At 45.5% G+C, this 19,650-nt stretch overlaps 1 protein-coding gene across 2 annotated transcripts in view; it reads left to right on the top strand.

The window, feature by feature from the left end:
• Positions 1 to 238: 238 nt before the first annotated feature.
• LOC103265028 (probable palmitoyltransferase ZDHHC14) overlaps positions 239 to 19,650 on the top strand; it is a 48,057-nt gene continuing 28,645 nt past the window's right edge. For both annotated transcript variants that reach the window (XM_021714707.1, XM_021714703.1), the window contains exons 1-4: positions 239 to 372; positions 4,318 to 4,366; positions 17,211 to 17,313; positions 18,413 to 18,522. In XM_021714707.1, coding sequence (XP_021570382.1) covers positions 303 to 372; positions 4,318 to 4,366; positions 17,211 to 17,313; positions 18,413 to 18,522 — 332 coding nt within the window. In that variant the 5' untranslated portion in view covers positions 239 to 302. The remainder of the gene's footprint in view (positions 373 to 4,317; positions 4,367 to 17,210; positions 17,314 to 18,412; positions 18,523 to 19,650) is intronic.

Raw genomic sequence — 19,650 nt, 5'->3', positions numbered from 1 at the left:
GAAGAACACACACACTTTGTTTTTTTAAAACAGCTAAGTTCTGTTGAAAGACTAATGGTGTTCTTGAAATGTGTTGATGTGAAGCATTTCTCTGCTTGGTTAATTTGGAAATATGTAGCATGATATCGTTTTGTTATAGTCTGAGAGTATTGGGTGGGAGGGGAGGGACTCCCTCAAGTAAAAAGACATTTGATTAATTGATTTCCACCTTTTTTTCTCTGCCTCTCATTTCAGAACGGTTTGATCACCACTGTCCCTGGGTAGGCAACTGTGTGGGGAAAAGAAACTACAGATTTTTTTATATGTTTATTTTATCTCTGTCTTTTCTGACAGTCTTTATATTTGCATTCGTTATCACCCACGTCATTCTTCGTAAGTATGCTGGTGGAATCAGATTACGTATGTAACCATTTGCCTGACTTTGGTTTCCTGATTTAATTTTGGTTTAATATTTTGATCATTTCGGGCTCTCTCTCTCCCCCTGCTTTCCCTCTTTTCCTCCTCACATCCAGATGCCCTTCCCCTCTTTTCGTGTCTCACCTTCCTCCATCCCTTTTCATCCCTCCTTCTGTCCCCTGTTGTACCCACTCCCCACCCCGTCCTTCACCACACTTTCCAGGGTCACAGCTGGGCCAGACTTCACTTTCACCAACACAACTCTTTCCTTGATATGCTTGCCCCCAATCCAGCCATGGCGACCTCCCTTTCTCTCCTGCTAAGAGAGCTCCCCCCTAGAAAATTATTCCTCACATGTGGCACAAAGGACAGTGTGCCTCAGTGATGACCATTGAACAGCTTTTTTTTTTTTGAGTTGGAGTCTCACTCTGTTGCCCAGACTGGAGTGCGGTGGCCGCTCCCGGCCTGCTGGGCTCCGGCGATCCTTCCACCTCAGCCTTCCCAGTAGCTGGAACTACAGGCGCGAGCTACCACGCCCAGCTAATTTTTGATTTATTGTAGAAATGAGGTCTCGCCAAGTTGCCCAGGCGGGTCTCAAACCCGCAGGCTCAAGCAATCCACTCACCTCAAGCTTTTTTCTTAATGTGACATCTTCTTATGAAGGAGCAGTTATATTCTCTGGGAAAAATGTCTGGGGAGAGACACTGGGTTTTCTTGCACACAAATATATACACGTTAAAAACATGCATTGGACAATATGTTCAAGTATCTTCTAGAACATAAGCAAACTACCCCTGGCATGTTAAGGAAGCAACTTTATTTAAAATTAGGTTTGGATGTAAATTATTTTAATATATATTTGCCTAAGGAAGTGGTATTTTTTCATTCCCCATTCTGAAGGTCGTGACTTTGAACTTCTTTTGTCTCTTGGTCACTCACTTCCCTACAATAGGGAGTGATGAGAAGGAAGTTCATGTGCTTTGAATTATAAATTTAAGCCTTTAAACTTTCATTACAGTGCCGTTAGCCACATTAAAAACTGACCTTGCCTCTTGCCCACATTCTTGAAGTATAACCACCCATTAGCAAGTACATGTTTCCAGAAGTATCTGAACAGATGCCTGGCTTTCTTCCGGTGTGGCATTGCTAGAATCACAAATGGAGTGTTCTAAGTCTCATGGCGGGTATACGTTTGCTCCCTTTCTTTTTGGTGGGTTTTGGATGAGGCCCTGGGGAAACTGGGGTGGTGGGGAATGTTTTGCATTCGTTTTTGTGAATTTTAGTCAAATTTGGACATTAATGGACTGTCCCAAATTTCCCTAGATGTTTTAAATGCTAGCTCCCCTTCTTTCTGAGACTGTACGCTTTCATCTAAATGTGACACAAATTTGTAAAACATGCTTGAGAGCCATAACTTGGGTTTGCAGGAGGACAACGAACGTCCGTTAGAGTCTTTCCCACATCAGCTGGGCATGTTGCAGATGGCGGCTGTGCCGACGCACCCTCTCCCTCTGTTTTCAGAGTCCCTGGATGGCAAAAATGTGGCCAGGGTCCTATCTGTGTAAGAATAGACAAAAGAAGCAGAGCTATTTTCACAGAAGCAACTGTTGATGCAATGAGAGAAGAAATGTGTACCTATACACCACCACACACATGACACTGAAGAGCGCTGTGTATATGTGACTTTTTTTTTTCTGAAGTCAGTCTTGCTCTGTCGCCCAGGCTGGAGTGCAGTGGCATGCTCATGGCCACCGCAGCCTTGACCTGCTGGGCTCAGGGGATCCTTCCTCCTCAGCCTTCCAAGTAGCTGGAACTACAGACACATACCATCACGCCCAGCTAATTTTCTGATTTTTTATTGTAGAGATGAGGTCTCGCCATGTTGCCCAGGTTGGTCTCAAACCCATGGGCTCAGGCAATCCTCTCACCTCGGCCTCCCATAATCCCTCGGCTGGGATTACAGGCATGAGCCACCGCGCCCAGCCTACATGACATTTTTATATCATCCTTAACAACTTCAAAATGCTTTCATACATATTATGGCCTTGCCCTTACAATCTTGCCCCACATTATGGATATCCAGGGCCAGTTTTCACTTCTTCAGTTGTACATATAAATTCAGGAAACACAGACACATGTGTTCACACTCACTCTCACATACTCACACATTCTCATACACCCACATTCACCCATTCACACATGCTCTTACATTCGCACAGTCACACAGAAACTCACAGATGGTCTCACACGCCCACTCACCCATGCTTTCACACACACACACACACACACACACACACTGAGTTCTGCCGCCTGCCCCACAGTGAAGCTGTGATGTGTATTGTACTTCACCTTCCCTAAAGTTTCACCCTAGCACCACCAAATTAGAGTTTACTTAAATATTGTTAATCTATGCTACCAAAAACCTATCAAGAATCTACTTGCCTGCAAGTTATTTGAATATTTTGGACACAAGCAAATGAAGCTGTTCGTTTCCCTTGTTCTGCACTTCCCCCAGCAGCCCCCATGACAGACCGCACCACCCCATCTGACTTAGCACATGATGCTTCAGAAAGGGCGGCGGTCCTAGATGGCGCCTACAATCCCCCAAGATTCAGAAAACATTAGAAAGACAGAGAGCTTTTGGGAGCAGCCTGAGCGTCATCAGCTGGGGTCCCTCTGCTGGGTCCTGGGCTCTGGGAGGGAGGACCTGACCGGGAGGGGATGGCAAGGGGGTCGGGGGAGATTTCAGATTTCTGTGTCCTCTAAGAGGTCTGGGAAGGTGAAGTCCAGATTTCCCTGTAGAGGAAGGAATTGAGGGAAGCCATACAATTTGGGTTCAGTAGTGAAAGGGAAATCCTTTCAGCTGGTGTCCTTGTTTCACCTCAAGGCTATGTTTGCTCTTGCTGGCTGCACCCTGCTGGCCTGGCCAGGATGGCCCAGGGAGCTTTAAGCACTCGTCTCCCCTTGTTAGCGCTACCCCTCCTCATGTCCCTTCCCACCACATGGTACGAGGGTAGTGGGCACCAAGGGAATGGGACTTTGGGAAGAATGGGCAGCCAACCCACTCTTCAGATGCCCATAGTGGGACATGGTGCCAGTCACACCTACTAATTCCCACAGTGCAGCCAAGCCAATGGTCAGACACCACAGGACGCCACAACACCAGACTATTGTATCAGTCATCCTTGGTTTTTTATTTTTGGTTTTTTGGTTTTTTTGCTGCTCAAGGTACAGATTATGTCCCCTGAAGCTCAGTGGCTTCAGACTGCACAGAGGGACTCGGCACCACTACCCCCGGATGGGATCGTTAAGAATTCCTCCGTACAAGCTTTTATTTTTAAAAGCGTGATGTCAGTGCATAAAATAAAAATTGCTTTTTGTCAGATGCTGCTTTACTTAAGCTTCCAAAGTAATGTTCTCTTGCACAACTTGTATTAAAATATCTTAAATCCCAAAGAAGCCAGTAATAAACTTCAGATTTATGACGTCGTTTACTCTGGGTGCAGAGAAAGAGGTCTTTTATATGTAGCCTAGTTTATAGAACTTCCATGGTCAAAAGTTAACAAATTTGGGGAAAACAGAAGAGAAAAAATAGTGTAGAGTATTCTGTTTTCTTATTAAAATGAGGAAAACAAAGGAGGTAATCAGAACTATAATTTATGGGAAAGTATGCAGACATCCATCTGCTTTTATTGAAAAAGTATCCTGCAGATGTTGGCCGTAATTATGAATCCGCCATTTTCTTGGTGAAAAACTTTAATGGAATCTCAATCTCTGATCAGTAAACTGGGTGTCGTGGCACTTATAAAACATAATTATTCAATTGATCTTTAGACATCCATTATTTTTATGTAGATGAGAGAGCTTGCGGCGTGAAGGCTTTGTATGTCTGAATACTAAATTTTGGTTTCATTCCTACAGGTTCACAGCAGACAGGATTTCTAAATGCCCTTAAGGACAGTCCTGCAAGATATCCTTTGTGGTGGTTCAATTTTCACAGTGCAAATGTGTTAAGTATCTGACTGGCCATCTACACTCTTACCTCCTTGTCTCGTGGCCTTGGCTTTTCTTCGCCTAAATCTTATTTCATTTCATGCTTCAAAATATCTGAAGAACTCCCTCATCTTCGCCTGGATGAGTAGTGGCATCTGAATACTTGAATCTCAAATGACTCAGCCTTGTTTAAATGGAAATGCTCTTTATTTAGCAAGGAAACTAAGTATGCTTTCTTGCTCACCCCCAGAAATCAGCATGGATTTGTGTGCAGTCAGGTTAGTTTGGGGAACAGCAGGGCTGGAAGCCCCAGCTGATCTCATTGTGACTGGCAGATGGTTCATACGGAATTCTATGGACGCCTGTGCATGGGTCTGTGTCCTGCAGTGCACCAGGTGAGAATCCTCAGACCCCACCATGTAGATTCTGCCTTGGGTTACAGTTTGACATTCCTCTGAGAAGTACAGATGTTCTGTTCCTAGAAATAATATAGACTATCTTTATAATAAGTAATAAATATATAATAATATAATATAATTATATTAGTATAATATATAATTTATTGTATATTATGTTATAGCATTTTATTATAATATAGAATAAATAATATCAGTTGATATTTTATAACCATGAATAGATTAAAGATGGTCAATCTCCAGTCATTTGGATTAATGAGGATGATTTCCCATCCTCCCAAATGTATGTATGGGTATATTCCATAATTTTTTTTTTTGAGTCAGAGTCTCACTCCATTGCCCAGGCTGGAGTGTAGTGGCACGCTCACTGCCACCCCAGCATCAACTTGCTGGGCTCAGGTGATCCTTCCACTTCAGCCTTCCAAGTAGCTGGAACTACAGGTGCACACAACCACAGCCAGCTAATTTTTTCATTTATTGTAGAGATGAGGTCTCACCAAGTTGTCTGAATGGGTCTCAAACCCATGGGCTCAGGCAATCCTCTCGCCTCAGCTTCCCAGCGTGCTGGGATTAGAGGCTTGAGCCACCGCGCCCGGCCATTTCATAATATTTTTATTCTCTAAGTAAAAATGTTTACCTATTAAGTGCTTGAATGAATCACTGCACTTTACACATTTGGTGGAGAGTCAGTCAGAGGGGCCCACAGACCTGGCTCTTCAGGGATCCAGTTCTCTTTCTTTGTCATATGACCAGGTGGACTATATTGAACTCCTCATTCCTCTGTGTTGTAATTTTCACCTTGCAGTAGAGAATTCTTAAAGAATTAAGAACTTTAATATGATACACGTATCATGTGCATCTTAAAACAAGCTGGCCATATCCCTGAGAACTGGTATATGTGTATGGGGTGGGGGCATTTAGCTAGATCTAAAAATGAGCATGGTCCTATACACAGTAGATGGTATTTCTCTTCTTTCACCTCTGTTTATGGGCAGCATGGGTTGTTAGTTATGGATCTAGATTCTACAGTCAAGTAATACCTTTTCAATTCAAATCTGCACCATGGAAGAGCACTGGGACATATGGCAGATCTACAAAGGGGATTTGGAGAATAAATTTGACAGTACACCCTACCTTCAATTATGATATGGGAAGAAGCTGGCCAATGAGAGATGTCCTCCTCCGTCCCTCTCCCCAGCACTATCATAGGCGATGTCCCACCATTGTGACCTCTCTGTGCCTTCCTGTTTTCAAGGAATGCTGCTTTGGTATATCCCATGGCCCAACCTAGTCTTTCTTCATGAAGAAAGGCCTAAGTCGTTCAGGGAATCGGTTGCATCATGAAAACATGGTGGTGATATTACATTGTATAAATGCACCTCAGAACTGGCATCAGGGTCCAGGCTGCCAGCCTTCTGAAACCTCAAACATGTGGTGGCCTCCACCACCTCCCCCTCTGCAGTCCTGGCCCCTGGCCTCTCTGAGACCATGCATGTGTGGGACGCCTGGGCGCGTGCCAGACACAAACACCCATGACAGGAGCACCTCTCACCTGGGAGGGAAGGAGGCTTCCTTGCGGCTGAGGATGGCTGACTTCGAAGCCTGGGTCATTTCAGCTGCTTTGTGTCCAGCCCAAGGGCAACCTGCTGCCCTGTGTGTCTCCTGGGCGCCGTCCCTCAGGTGGAGTGAAGAGGAGCTTTGTAGAGTGATTAGAAGCAACAATGGAAAAGCCAGGCTCAGTGGCTCAGCCTGTAATCCCACGCCTTTGGGAGGCTGAGGTGAGTGGATTGCCTGAGCCCACGGGTTCAAGACCCGCCTGGGCAGCAAGACCTCATCTCTACAATAAATCAAAAAATCAGCCGGGCGTGGTAGCGCATGTCTGTAATTCCAGCTACTTGGAAGGCTGAGGCGGAAGGATCACCGGAGCCCAGCAGGTCAAGGCTGCGGTGGCCAGAAGTGACCACTGCACTCCAGTCTGGGTGACAGAGTGAGACTCCAACTCAAAAAAAAAAAAAAAGAAGCAACAATGGCTAATCAACAACCAACCCAAGACATTTTAGCAGAGAGATCGACATAACTCATGGAAACACTGACAAATCTGCACCATGGAAACTAACAGCACTTCAGCAGGCCTACAGAAAACCCAGCAGCACATTAGGAGAAAGGACTCAACTAGCCACTGCTACAAGTGAGCCCATGCTGGATGGTGTCTAGGACCAGAGTGAGGCCAGTCAGGAAGGAAGAGGGAGGAAGGAGGGTGCAGTGGTGGGGACATAGATGGCTGTAGGCAGAAGGTCTGGCTCGTTTTCAGTTGCTCAGCGGGCCCTTCCCAGTCTGTATCCACCCCCGCCACCCAGCCCTGCTGGGAGAAAGCAAAGAGGGCAGGGTGCTCACCGCCAGGATACAACCTTGAAGGGAGCACTTCCGGCTCAGAGTCCACGGGCAGTCCTCCCTCCTCTGCCTCCTCCTCCCCATCCCCATCGCCTGAACTGGCTCAATTTTTCTCCCTTTTATTTGGATCAGAGCAGCAGAGGCAGTGGGCAGGTCGGTGGCAGTGGGGTGGCTGTCCTGTACTATGGATAAGAGCCCCTTGGCTTTCCCCAGGGACAGAGGTGAAAGGAGAGTCTTCTTTAAAAGATGGGGAGACTGGGCTTTCTGTCACACAGCCAAGTAAATTCCAACAAATTCCAGCAAGATCATTTGAACACCAGCCATGTGCAAAACCTGCTGGAGTCACAAGGTTGAGATGATGGCCCAGGCCTTGGAGGCACATTCAGACAGGAGAGGCAGGGCGGGGTGGGGCAGGGAAGTGAGGGAAGTGCACAAGTGCACCTGCTCCTTCTCTTCCACAGACATCTGCCGATGCAGGACCTGGGCTTTCACCATGCTCGCTTAGAGCACGTCTGGGTGTCCTGAGAAAGACACAGACTACTCTTGGGGCAGGGTGGGAGTCAGTTGCACATCCTGCAGGGAAACCAGGAGAGTTTGTGGCAGGACCCTCCACGCAGGGCTTTGGGAGATGGAGGGGGTTTAGCAGGGGACATAGAAGGGCAGCTCCCAGGAGCTGCCAACAGCCTGAGCAAGGCCGGGAGGTGGGTGCCATGGGGTGTTGGGGAAGAGCGGCCCCTCTGTAGGGCCAAACCCAGCATCATGCCCCTCATCCCAGATGATGGGACAGGGTGCCCACCAGGGGATGGGTTTCGGGAAGGAGCAGGGCTCCCGGTCACTGTGAAGTCGGCCCTTGATCATGTGAGCACACAGGTACACTTACAGATCTATGCCTGGGACAGGGACAGGGCAGGAGCTGTGACAGCTAAACCCTGATGGTGTAGGGACAAGGGCATGGCAGCATGGGAAAATGTACAGGAGGTGGGGTCCCCTCATCCCCTGGATGCTGGCAAGATGATGATGTCATCAGAGCTGGGGTTTGTTGTTTGTTTTGTTTCAAAAGAACATTTATCTTGCAGCAGGGAACATAGCAGAGTGAGAGAGTAAGAAGACATTTGTACAGGAAAGTTCCCCCACGGGGACATCAGTGACAAAGGGACAGCTCACCGAGGAGAAGCAGGCCAGTGGGATCTGTGCCTGGGGAGGGGCGAGGGTAAAGGAAGAAGAGAGGCTTGTCTCCTTCTCTTTAATTATTATTTTATTTTTTAAGAGACAAGGTCTCCCTCTGTCACCCAGGCTGGAGTACAGTGGAGCAATCAGCTCACTGCAGCCTCAAACTCCTGGGCTCCAGCAATTCTCCTGCCTCAGCCTCCCAAAAAGCTGGGACTACAGGTGCGTACCACTGCACCCAGCTCACTTTTATTTTCTAGAAACAGAGTTTCTCGATCTCCATGCCTCAAGCAATCCTTTTACCTCAGCCTTCCAAAGTGTTGGGATTACAGGCATAAGACACTGTGCCTAGCCTAGGGGGCTTCTTCTGATGCCCAGGAGAAAGAGGGCCACCCCCAGAATGGGGAGACAGCTAGCCCTGGTCTGGAGATAAATCATGAGTTCTGCCTGCCTAAAAGACCACACACTTGTGAGTCTCCCCACAATCTTAGACATTAGGAACCTCTTTGTAGTTCCCAGCATGTAATATGGAAGGAAGGAGAAAAAATCAGGTGCTTGACAATGAGAACGTTGTAGCCCCATAGGTGACATTACCCATCAGCACGGTCAGGGAGACCAGGCAGTGACGCCTTCTCACAGGTTTCTCAGGTTCTTGGAGGTGGAAACCCTTAGGAACACATGGTATGAAAGCCACACACACACCTTGGGCCTCCCTGAGGAAGATTCCCGAGGAGGGAACCCTCTGCCCATCAACAGTCATTTAATGTAACATAGCATTAACGTCCAATTAAAGAGATGACAGTCATTTTAAATCATGATTCATTAAAAATAAGCCAGCCCAAATGAGGAGGGTTGTCTATGACTGGTAAATACAATGGGAATGGAGTCTACACTTGCAAAGGCTGTGGCAGAAAACCTTGTACCCCAAATTTGCATTCATTGGGCACTTACCTGTCTGAAAGGCAAGGGGTTCTGATGGGCATCTTCCGTTTTAGTAGAATTTGGTAGGAAGCTTGGAGTAGGCCCAAGTGCCCACAGAAAGGGCTCCATGATGGAAAACAATGAAGGCAGCATGCACCTTTGCCAACCTGCCCATCCTGGCATCTGTTGGTTGTCAGAGGTACCCCAAAAAGTAAGCAGGATAGGTGTCCTTTGTGTTGCTCACAGCCGCACCTGTGCTGAGAAGGTAAATGACATCAGCAGTGTCTGCTCAGCAGTGTTGCCAGAACAGAGCCCAATTCTCCCAACTGTCAGCTTCCCTGTCCACCTGGGGACGCAAGGTAATTCCCTCTGTCCCTAACCAGTCCGACTGAGGGCTATCAAAAGGATAAGCATCAGATTGTATCTCATTAGTTACAAGATAAGGAGGAGGTTGTATGGTTTTTAAAATCACCCAAGTAATACAAGAACATATTTTCACTGTTAAAAAATAAAACTCAGCCGGGCTCGGTGGCTTAGCCTGTAATCCCGCGCCTTTGGGAGGCTGAGGTGAGTGGATTGCCTGAGACCGCGGGTTCGAGACCCGCCTGGGCAACTTGGCGAGACCTCATCTCTACAATAAATTAAAAATTAGCCGGGTGTGGTAGTGCGCGCCTGTAGTTCCAGTTACTTGGAAGGCTGAGGCGGAAGAATCACTGGAACCCAGCAGGTCGAGGTTGCAGTGGCCGGCAGCGGCCACTGCAGTCCAGTCTGGGCGACAGAGTGAGACTCCAACTCAAAAAATAAATAAATAAATAAATAAAGTAAAAATAAAATAAAACTCAAATCGTCAGAAATGTAAGAGAATAAAAGAAGTTGCTCTTGACCTGCCCACCATTATTCTGAAGGAATCCTTGTAAGTTTCTCTGTGTCCTTCCAGAGGGTCTTCTCAGAGTCTGAATACATACCTGTTCGTTCATACCCATATCCTCATACGGGTTGAGGTCAGGGAGTTCTGTCTGAGATATGTTTACTAAAAGAGCCTAAAAGGCCACACTCGAGTCTCCCCATGGGCATAGACTACCTTTAGGATCCTCTTGGTAGTTACCTGAGGAGGGAAAAAAAAAATCAGGTGCTTGATGGTGAGAACTTTGCAGCCTCCCAGGAGATGTGAGGTGCCAGCGCATGTCAGGGAAGCCACATGGTAACTCCTCCTCCCAGGCTTCTAGGGTGTATGGCATTCATTGGCCACATGCTCATGTGTGGAATGACCATAGCTTATATCTAAAGAAGAGCCTCCTCTTTGCGTTGGCCTACAATTTGATTTTTTAAATATTTCCTAGGGCTATTTCCTTGACTAGAGCTAGACCTCTCTCATTCTTTTTTAAAGTTCTTTATAGAATTCTTGAGTATAAAAGAACCATAGTTCATTCTCTTATTGATGGATAATTAGATTTCTTCATTTTTTTACCTCTCAAAAATGAGGTTGTGGGTTTTCTTGTATATATGTCTCTGTGCACAAATGTTAGTATCTCTCTAGGACTGACTCTAGATGTGGAATCTCTGCTTTAAGAGTTAAGCTTATTTAAAGTTTGATGGACATGCCGGATGGTCCTCTAAAGAGAATTAGACCAGTCTGTGCTCCCATGTCCTCAGATCCATGTCTCCACACCTTTACAGCACTGGGTTTTATCAGTCTTGTTATTTTGGCCATTTTGATGGGGAGAAACAAAATTTCATGTTTTAATTTCTATTTTCTGGATAATAACCAGGTTGCACATCTTTTCATGTTTGTTGTCCTTTTTTGTCTTATCACCATGTGCCAATTCATACCCTCTGTCCATTTATCAATTGGGTTGGTTTTTTTCTGTTCACATGTAGGAGTTCTTCATATATTCTTGGTAATACTCTTTTAAATGTCATTTGCCAGTGTATCTCTCCCAATCTGCCACCTACCTTTTAATTTTACTTTTGTGTACAAAAAATGTTTAACTAATGTGCTATATACTGCACTAGCAAGGCACCTAAAACTGTTAAACTTATTAGTGAACCTGATCTATAAATCTTATGCTGTGTGATTCCTAGGTTTGTATCTTACATCCTCATCCCAAAGTTATACCAGTATTTCCTTGATCTTCCTCTTATATCTTTATATTTTGTTTCTTACTTTTGACACAGTAACTTATCTAACAGATAATTGTATGTGTGTGTGTGGTGTGAGCTGAAGGTCTAGCTTTATTTTTTCTGAACGTTTAATGAAGTGTCCCAATGCCTCTTACTATCCTATTCCAGCAGTTCTCAAACTCTGTGGTCTTAGGACTCCTGTACACATTGAAAAATTGCTAAGAACACCTAAGAGCTTTTGTTTATATGTATTTTGTAGATGATAATGATGATAGATAGATAACAGATATATAAAAAGATAGATGGTACATGGAGAGATAAATGGATAGATAAATAATAGATACATGATAGATAAATAGTTAAAAACATGATAGATAGATGATATATAGAAAGATAAATGATTGACAGATAGATAGACAGATGATATAGATATAGATAGATGACAGACAGACAGATCTATTTATCATGTCTGAAATTACAACTGAGGAAATTCTAAAACACAAGAACATGCAAGCCCACATGAGAGTGAATACATCCTTTCTGGTCACACAGCCTCTGGGGAAGCCACTGCACAGCAGGAGAGAGTTTGTGTGAAACTGGCAAACAGTGTTTGAGTGTTTGAATCGTTTTGACCCACAGGCCACCCTCCCCCGCTGATGTATGATCTGTGTCTGACTCTGTCCTCCCTCCCTGCCGCTCTGGTGCTGTGAGCACCTTGTTTTGCTTATTGGAAAAACTTTCTCCTGCCCCGTCCCCATGATAGTTCTTCTTCAGATTTTCTTACCTGTTCTTACACATTTTGTAATATAGAGTTGAGCTTTATACCTCAGTTTCTCAATTTCCACCTTCGAAGCTCCAGTTGAAACTTTGATCAGAATGATAGTTACCTCCTAGATTTGTTTGTGACAAGCACACACCTTTATTGCCTTCTGTGAACGCATGCAGCAGAAAAGAATCTGAGAGGCTGAAAAGTGATGGGCAAATGATTCAGGCTAAAGGATCTCAGAGATCTTCCATTTTCAAAGGATGTATTGTGCAAGTTGTCAGCAAGTCAACAGCTCCTAGCCCAGACACAGGGATGGGCGCCCAGGCGACGGGAGCACAAACCGCATTTTCCTATCGCCATCTAAGGATTACAGGCTCATCCCACTGATAAGACAAACATGCTGATGAGTTCTTGAACCTAAACATCTGAAAGCATTAAATGCTGATGTGGACACTATCTAGAGAACAAAGGAAAAGATTGCTGCTATCTGCTTTTCTATCTAAACTCTTCCTGTAAGTGAGCATTGCCTATCTTACTGTAATTTTCAGGAAAAAAAATCATTGCAAGCAAGATATATTTTCTTACATTTTACACATCAGAGCCCTTCATGCCCAGTTGTCTCCCAAGACAGAGAACGTGATGCAGAGTAAGCTGCACTCAGACTCATAGGCACACGCCCGCGCTCATAGAGAAATGCCCCACACTGTGGTGTGACATTCAGGTCCTCATGAGCTACAAACATGGGAAGGACAGGGACCACTACAGAGCTCTGGACTTCATTCTCTAGCCATTCTAGAATCCTGGGATCTCTGGTTAATAAGGAAGCCCACATGAAATAAAACACAGAAACTGTTAAAAATAAAATACCTGGATTTGGCACTTGGCAAAACATCACCAGCCTGATTGCTGGAATGTGGGAAGATGAGTTAGGTGGCATCAACAGAGACAAGGTCTTCACACAGGTGGCTCTAGGCTGTGAGATTGATGGCAAGGTTTGGGGTCACAGGCAGTCTCAGCCTCACCACTGTGATGCTGCCATAGCTTGAGGCCTTGGAAAGGGTTCTTTTTCTCCTAGAAGTCTGCAGACCTGTTGTTCTGTTCTGCCATGAATTACTATGTGAGCTCTTACAAGTAGCTAGACCACTCTGGGCCTTGGCTTCTTATCTGTAAGATGAAGAGATTTAAAGTAAACCAGGGCATCTAAACTTAGAGTTTGTGTGTATACAAGGAGGGACTTTGGGGGAATTTTTAAACCTACTGAAACCATTTTTTAAAATTGTGTCTGTGTGCGTTTTTTTCTGTGAAATGAATGAGACCCCCCTCAAAATTAAAGACATGACCTTTCCCCTTTATAATTCTCCAGACACAGAACCAGCCTAACCATTGTGCTCCACACAACCTTCTTCCCTTTCCTACCTTCCTACTGCAAGCAGAGCCCCTCGTACCTGAAGGCAGGAAGCTGGTCCTTTCCTACCCTGTCCTATCCCCAGTGGAGGACTGGGTGCATAGAAAGCCCCAGAGCCAGCACTTCCAGGACTAAACTCAAAGGAGGGGCGTCTACAGGGCCATACTTTTCAAAGTTATCTTCAATTCCATGAGCAATTGAGTGAGCACCTCAGGGTGCAGCATCTTGGGTCAGGGAGGTGAGAAATTTGAAGCCACTCCCCTGGCCATGAGGGCTCCCTATCTTAGTGGGGGCTGGGGACACACAGGCTGGCAGTGGGAACTGCCGTACTTTGAGACCCATCCCCGATGCAATAAGCAAAGTCCCAACTGGCCATGAAATTGGCCCCAGTGAAGCTGGATTGTTTCCTCTCATTTCTCTTTCTAAAAAAAAAAATCAGTAAATGGGTTTTGATACAGTTAAGAGGGATTTCTATTTCTTGATCTTATTATGGCGTAGATGTTTTCAGCATCTGACTTGAAGGCCAGTGAGAAATGTGTGTCTGGATATTTGTACCTCAGAGAGCAGATTTGAAGGAAAATGTTCATGAATTCTGGACAAGGAACTCTCATCTCCTCCACCCATCCTACCCCCTGCAGAAGTTGGGATCAGCATAGGGCCACCTGTCCCTCGGCAAGAATTAAGAAAAGGACCAACCCAAAGCTTTTCTATCATCTTGACAGAGCAGATTTCCAGCATTCCACTCCTTGCTCTGCTATTTCTCAAGCAAATTGTTTCACTGCTTTCTACCTCAGTTTCCCTATCTGTGAAGTGGAACTTCATTTCTTCCCAAATTGCTCTGAGGGTCAAGCAGAACAGTATCTGAAACAATCCGGAGATGCTTACCGTTGCTATGGATGATGATGATGATTCCTTAGGCCCACTGTGGGAAGGAAGGTTGCCGCTGGGACCTATGATGGTGAGAAAGTGGGCTGCATCTTGTGTCCTTCCTTGGATTCATGTCATATTGGCACAGCTGCAAACTCACAGTGAAACTGCATTCTACTATTTACAAAATGCTCCCAAAACTCAGGAGATATTGAGGTAGAAAGCTGCAGTTTTTTTGTTGTTGCTACAAACCCTTAAAATTCCACCCCCACTGGCTATGATACCTCCAAATGGGGGTTCATTGCACAAGAAACATCACCCACTGAATGGGAAGGAGCCACTTCCCATCTGGGACTCTCTGCTTTTACACACCAGTTTTTATACAATTCATACATACGGGTGTTACATATACTTGAACTTCACCAGCGTTCTACCTGGATTGTGCATTGTTGGTGACACATTTCTGAGATTGGAGTGCAGCTCTTCATGTATCATTCAGTCAATACATCTGATTCTGTTCTTTACTCTCTATTTTCTAACCTTGATCATTTCTTGTTTCTGTTTGGTGTGTCACCTCCTCTTTGATCTTTCTATCTCTTGTCTTTCCCCTCCAGCCTATCCAAACTCATTACTAGTGTCATCATCCTCTCACACAACCCCGTCCTTCCTGACTCAGTCTTCCCATCGGCTACCTGGGTCATTTTTCCCTGGACCCCACTTCACTCTGCTTTTAAGCCTGTATGATGTGAGTCCCACGTGGGTTACCTTCCCAGCTTGTATGCTCCTGGGTAGGAGGAATGCAGGTAGGAAGAGAACCATCTCTGAGCCCTGATTTGTGGGAAGGTAATTGAGAATGAGACCATCTTAGCTACATGGGCCATTGTCCATGTATCTTATGTGCATCTGAGACTCCCTCCATAGCTTTTGCCACCAGGTTGGTGGCAACCTTCGTCAGGGTCTGCATCCTGGCCCCTCTCATCCCCTCTGTCCTTTCCTGCCATCTCCTTTTTCTAGAGCATACCTAGTGGTTGGTTTAGTGTGACACTGAAAGTTAGTCAACAGACTGGAGCCCATTCAGTCCTCCTGTCTTGTGTGCAACCCCACAGGCCGAGACAACAGCATTAGTTAATCATGACATGGCAGATCATGGCGCTGCCCTGGGGAGGGTATTCAGTTCTCTGGTTTAAAGACAAATTTTGTTTTTTTGAGTTAGATTCTCACTCCATCGCCCAGACTGGAGTGCAGTGGCCACTCCTGGCCACCGCAGCCTCGACCTGCTATGCTCAGGCGATCCTTCTACCTCAGCCTTCCAAGTAGCTGGAACTACAGGCACGCGCTACCACACCCGGCTAATATTTTTGATTTATTATAGAGATGAGTTCTCACCAAGTTGCCCAGGTGGGTCTCGAACCCGCGGGCTCAGGCAATCCACTCACCTCAGCCTTTCAAAGGTGCGGGATTACAGGTTGAGCCACCGAGCCCGGCTAAAGACAAATTATATCCAACCTGGAAAAAAAAATCAATAGTAATGGATTGCAACATGATCTATATGGTTTCCCTGGAAACATTAGGAACACAGTGGCACGCTCACGGCCACCCCAGCATCAACCTGCTGGGCTCAGGAGGGCCTTCCACTTCAGCTTCCAAGTAACCAGAACTATAGGTGAGACCTACCATGCCCAGCTATTTTTTTTTTAATTTATTATAGAGATGAAGTCTCGCCAAGTTGCCCAGGCTGTTTTCAAACTCGTGGGTTCAGGCAATCCCCTCACCTCGGCCTCTCAAAGTGCTGGGATTACTATATATATATATATATATATATAAATTCCCAGACCCATGATGAATTTTTTTTCCTTGAATAACATCCGTATCTTGTAAATAGAATTTTATAAACATTTGTGGGATAGAAAAATTATCTTTTCAAATTGCCACACTCTTGGTTGATGCATCTCCTCTGTTGAGGAATACCAAGACTTTTCTCCTTTAGTTATAGCACATCTTGTGGAACTTTCAACTTCATCTTGCTCTTTGTCATGAGAATTCATGTTTCCCAGTTGCCCTCCAAGCGGCTGAGGACAGCCTTATATGGCGGAGGTTGACTGAAGTGCTGGGAAAATGTCCCCTAAGTAAAAATACCCCTCTCCTGATGCCACTTTGAGAAATGCCACCGCTGGTTCAGAGATTTAAACCCTTTTCCCTCCCCTTCTTTATAAGCCAGGGACAGGCCACTAAAGCAGACGGCTTTCTTGACCCTATAAGCCATCCTGTCTGGGGGAGAAACTTGTTGGCACCACAGCCCTCAGCATCTAGAAGCCAGAATTAGAGTCTGTGATTGACACGACAATCAGTCTTTAGTTCTTCCACCAAATGCCTGAGGCGCAGCCAACTCAAATCAGGGTGTTTCCTGATTTTGATGCCGTGATTATTGGCTCCATAGTGGAGCATAGGAAAGGGACAAGGTCAAGTGAGGAGAAGTCAGAGGAAGAGTCCACAGAAGTGGACATATGACGCCCAGGCAGCCCACCAGTCACCACTGAGCTGTGGATGGTGCCCTGCACTGGGGATCATGACATTCCCTGCCCTGAAGGACATCTCCCCTGGTTAGAAAGAATACTGATGGGAGAGCAGGAGGGATGCCAGACCAGAGAGGCAGGAAGCTGAGGACCATGCCGTGGGTGTGTTGGTCCCGCCTCCAGTCATTCCCACCTCTCGGGGTGACCGTGAGGCGCTGTCCCTCATTCTTGCTGGCTCCTTGACTCAGCGTCACCGTGCTGGAGGCCGTGGTGTGCTTCTTCTCTGTCTGGTCTATCGTTGGCCTCTCAGGTTTCCACACGTACTTGATCAGCTCCAACCAGACTACGAATGAAGATGTAAGTTTCTGTCTGGGGCATGGGCGTGTTCTTTGGTGTTAAAAAAGAAAGACGAGGTTGGAAGTCACCTTCTCCCATGCACCCTGTTTTAGATGTGAGCTGGGAACAGAGGATGTGCAGTGTCAGTGTTTCCATATGCCTCTCCGCATATCTCTCTACTGGGAATCCACCTTCTCTTCTTTTTTTGTCCATGCCTGCTAGCTGCTCAGATTAGCCAAGTGACGCCCATGTCTGGCACTGAGGAGAAGGTTCTTTATTTTCCTTTTACATTGTTTTGTAAGCAACTTGTCACACGTTCTCTAAGAAAGAGAGGCCCATGGCAGGCTGACATCTTGGAGGGAACAGATGAATCTACCTTTCGTATTTAATGTCTCTGTTTAGTTTCTGGAGAAAATTGTCCTGACCCAAAGTTTAACTTTTTATACAGGATTATCTGCCTATACTTAATGCAGATGGAGAAAAGGTATAAAAACAGGAAACATAATGTTAGTAGATGTTTCCTGATAAACATGGTCCTCTTTGCTCTTAATAGATTTTGACAGTAGTCTCTGCCCTTACATGAAGTAAATGTCTCTGAATAGGTCGAGTTACCTTAAGCAAAAGCTTCACAAAATAGGTGAGCTAAGAGGGTATCGATGCAGTTATTTGTTTTTGTTGACTATGAATATTAGAATCTGCAGAACAGACTGGTTTGGCAACACTGTGAGACTGAATTCTTTCAGTCTGTAAATTAGCAAGTAGAGGACCCACATGAACTTTTCTGCTACCATTTATTTAATGACTATTTAGGGCACTAAATGTGAATATGAAAAAATCTCCACTGGCTTACGTGAGATGGCCTTTTGGTACCATGCGGTTCAAACGGAAGACCCTTGTCCCCAGAGAATGTGACTCCTTCCCTAATCTTACCTGTTGTTTGGGGACATTTCCAAGTTTAGGGTACATGCCCGTGTTCCTTGAGAGAAGTGCCTCAGTTTCTTGTAGGGAAGAGAAGTAAAGACAATCTGTATTCCTGATGGGCTTCCCATAGGCCAACTCGCCTACACCATGGCTTTGACATGAAGGATATTGTATGTTATAAACTTTCCTTGTCTTTCAGATTAAAGGCTCTTGGTCAAATAAAAGAGGTAAAGAAAATTACAATCCCTACAGCTACGGAAATATCTTTACAAATTGCTGTGTCGCCCTGTGTGGGCCCATCTCTCCAAGGTAAGACTCAGCAAGCATCAAGTGCTTTAGCAAACCTCGGGGAAGCACACCCCTTAGCTGTGTTGGCGCAGGCCTCACCAGGTACCAGGTGGAACTGGTCGTCACCGCCAATGACCACTGTGTGCCACATGGATGTCGCCTTCATGGAAGAGAGATCTGACTCCATCTATTGTGCCCCATTGTACACCTTTTTTGGTCTTCGACTGAATTTATTCAGATTTGGGGGAAATCCCTGAGAACTCTAAGCAGGGAAACTGTGACATGTGACCCTGTTAATTATGAATGACTCTGAGTAGTTGGGGTGAGCAGGGAGCTGTGGCTAGCATAGCAAGAGGGCCAGGACACACACGTGGGAAGGAAGCAGTCAGAAAACCTGCAGAAAGAAGTGCTGAATGCTGATCTACACAGAATATAAATGCCAACGTCGTTCACAGGGAGAGGTCTGTGTGGCCTGAAGTCGTTGGGATTCTGGTAATAATAGTAACGATAACATTCATAACAGCAATAGCTGGCCTTTGGTGAACTAGGTCAGGCTCTGCTCTAAGTATACTTTACCTGTTTTAGCTTTTATGAAGCTTACTCTGTAGCTATGAAGTAAGTACTGCTATATCCCATTTTATGGATGAGGAAACTGAGGCACAGAGTTTAAATACTGTGCCCAAGATCACACAGTCAGTAAACACTGACTAGTCAGACTCAAACCCAGGTCAGGCCCTCCGACATCAGAACGAGTGTGTGCCCATGGGTGCATGCCACCTCTAGCTCAAAATGTACAAGTTCAAAATATGGTTGGCTTCTGATTATTTGTGAGTTACACCCATGGAGGATATTTCTGACAGATTAACCAAACCATCAGCAGCAAATATATATATATATATATATATATTTATATATAGCAGGTATATGGGGGGGGTCTCTGGAATGAGTTTCCAGGTTATAACTTCACCCTCCCTTCTGGTGTCTAAATGTGTGAAACAGAGAAACCACGGAAACCACTGAGACCAAATCCAGGCCAGTCCCACTGTGCGCCCAGGCCTTACCCATGCTTGCTGGTAGAATGCAAACTTTTTTTAATGTCAGCCTCAGTGAACCCTCACTGGGAGGTAGAAGCCATGCAAAACAAAACCA

The sequence above is a fragment of the Carlito syrichta genome, unplaced genomic scaffold (assembly GCF_000164805.1).
Source record: "Carlito syrichta isolate Samal-C Ts95f unplaced genomic scaffold, Tarsius_syrichta-2.0.1 Scaffold96995, whole genome shotgun sequence".
NCBI classification, from domain to species: Eukaryota; Metazoa; Chordata; class Mammalia; order Primates; family Tarsiidae; genus Carlito; species Carlito syrichta.
The sequence above is the reverse complement of the archived record's forward strand: the minus strand, read 5'-3'. Positions and strand labels throughout refer to the sequence as shown.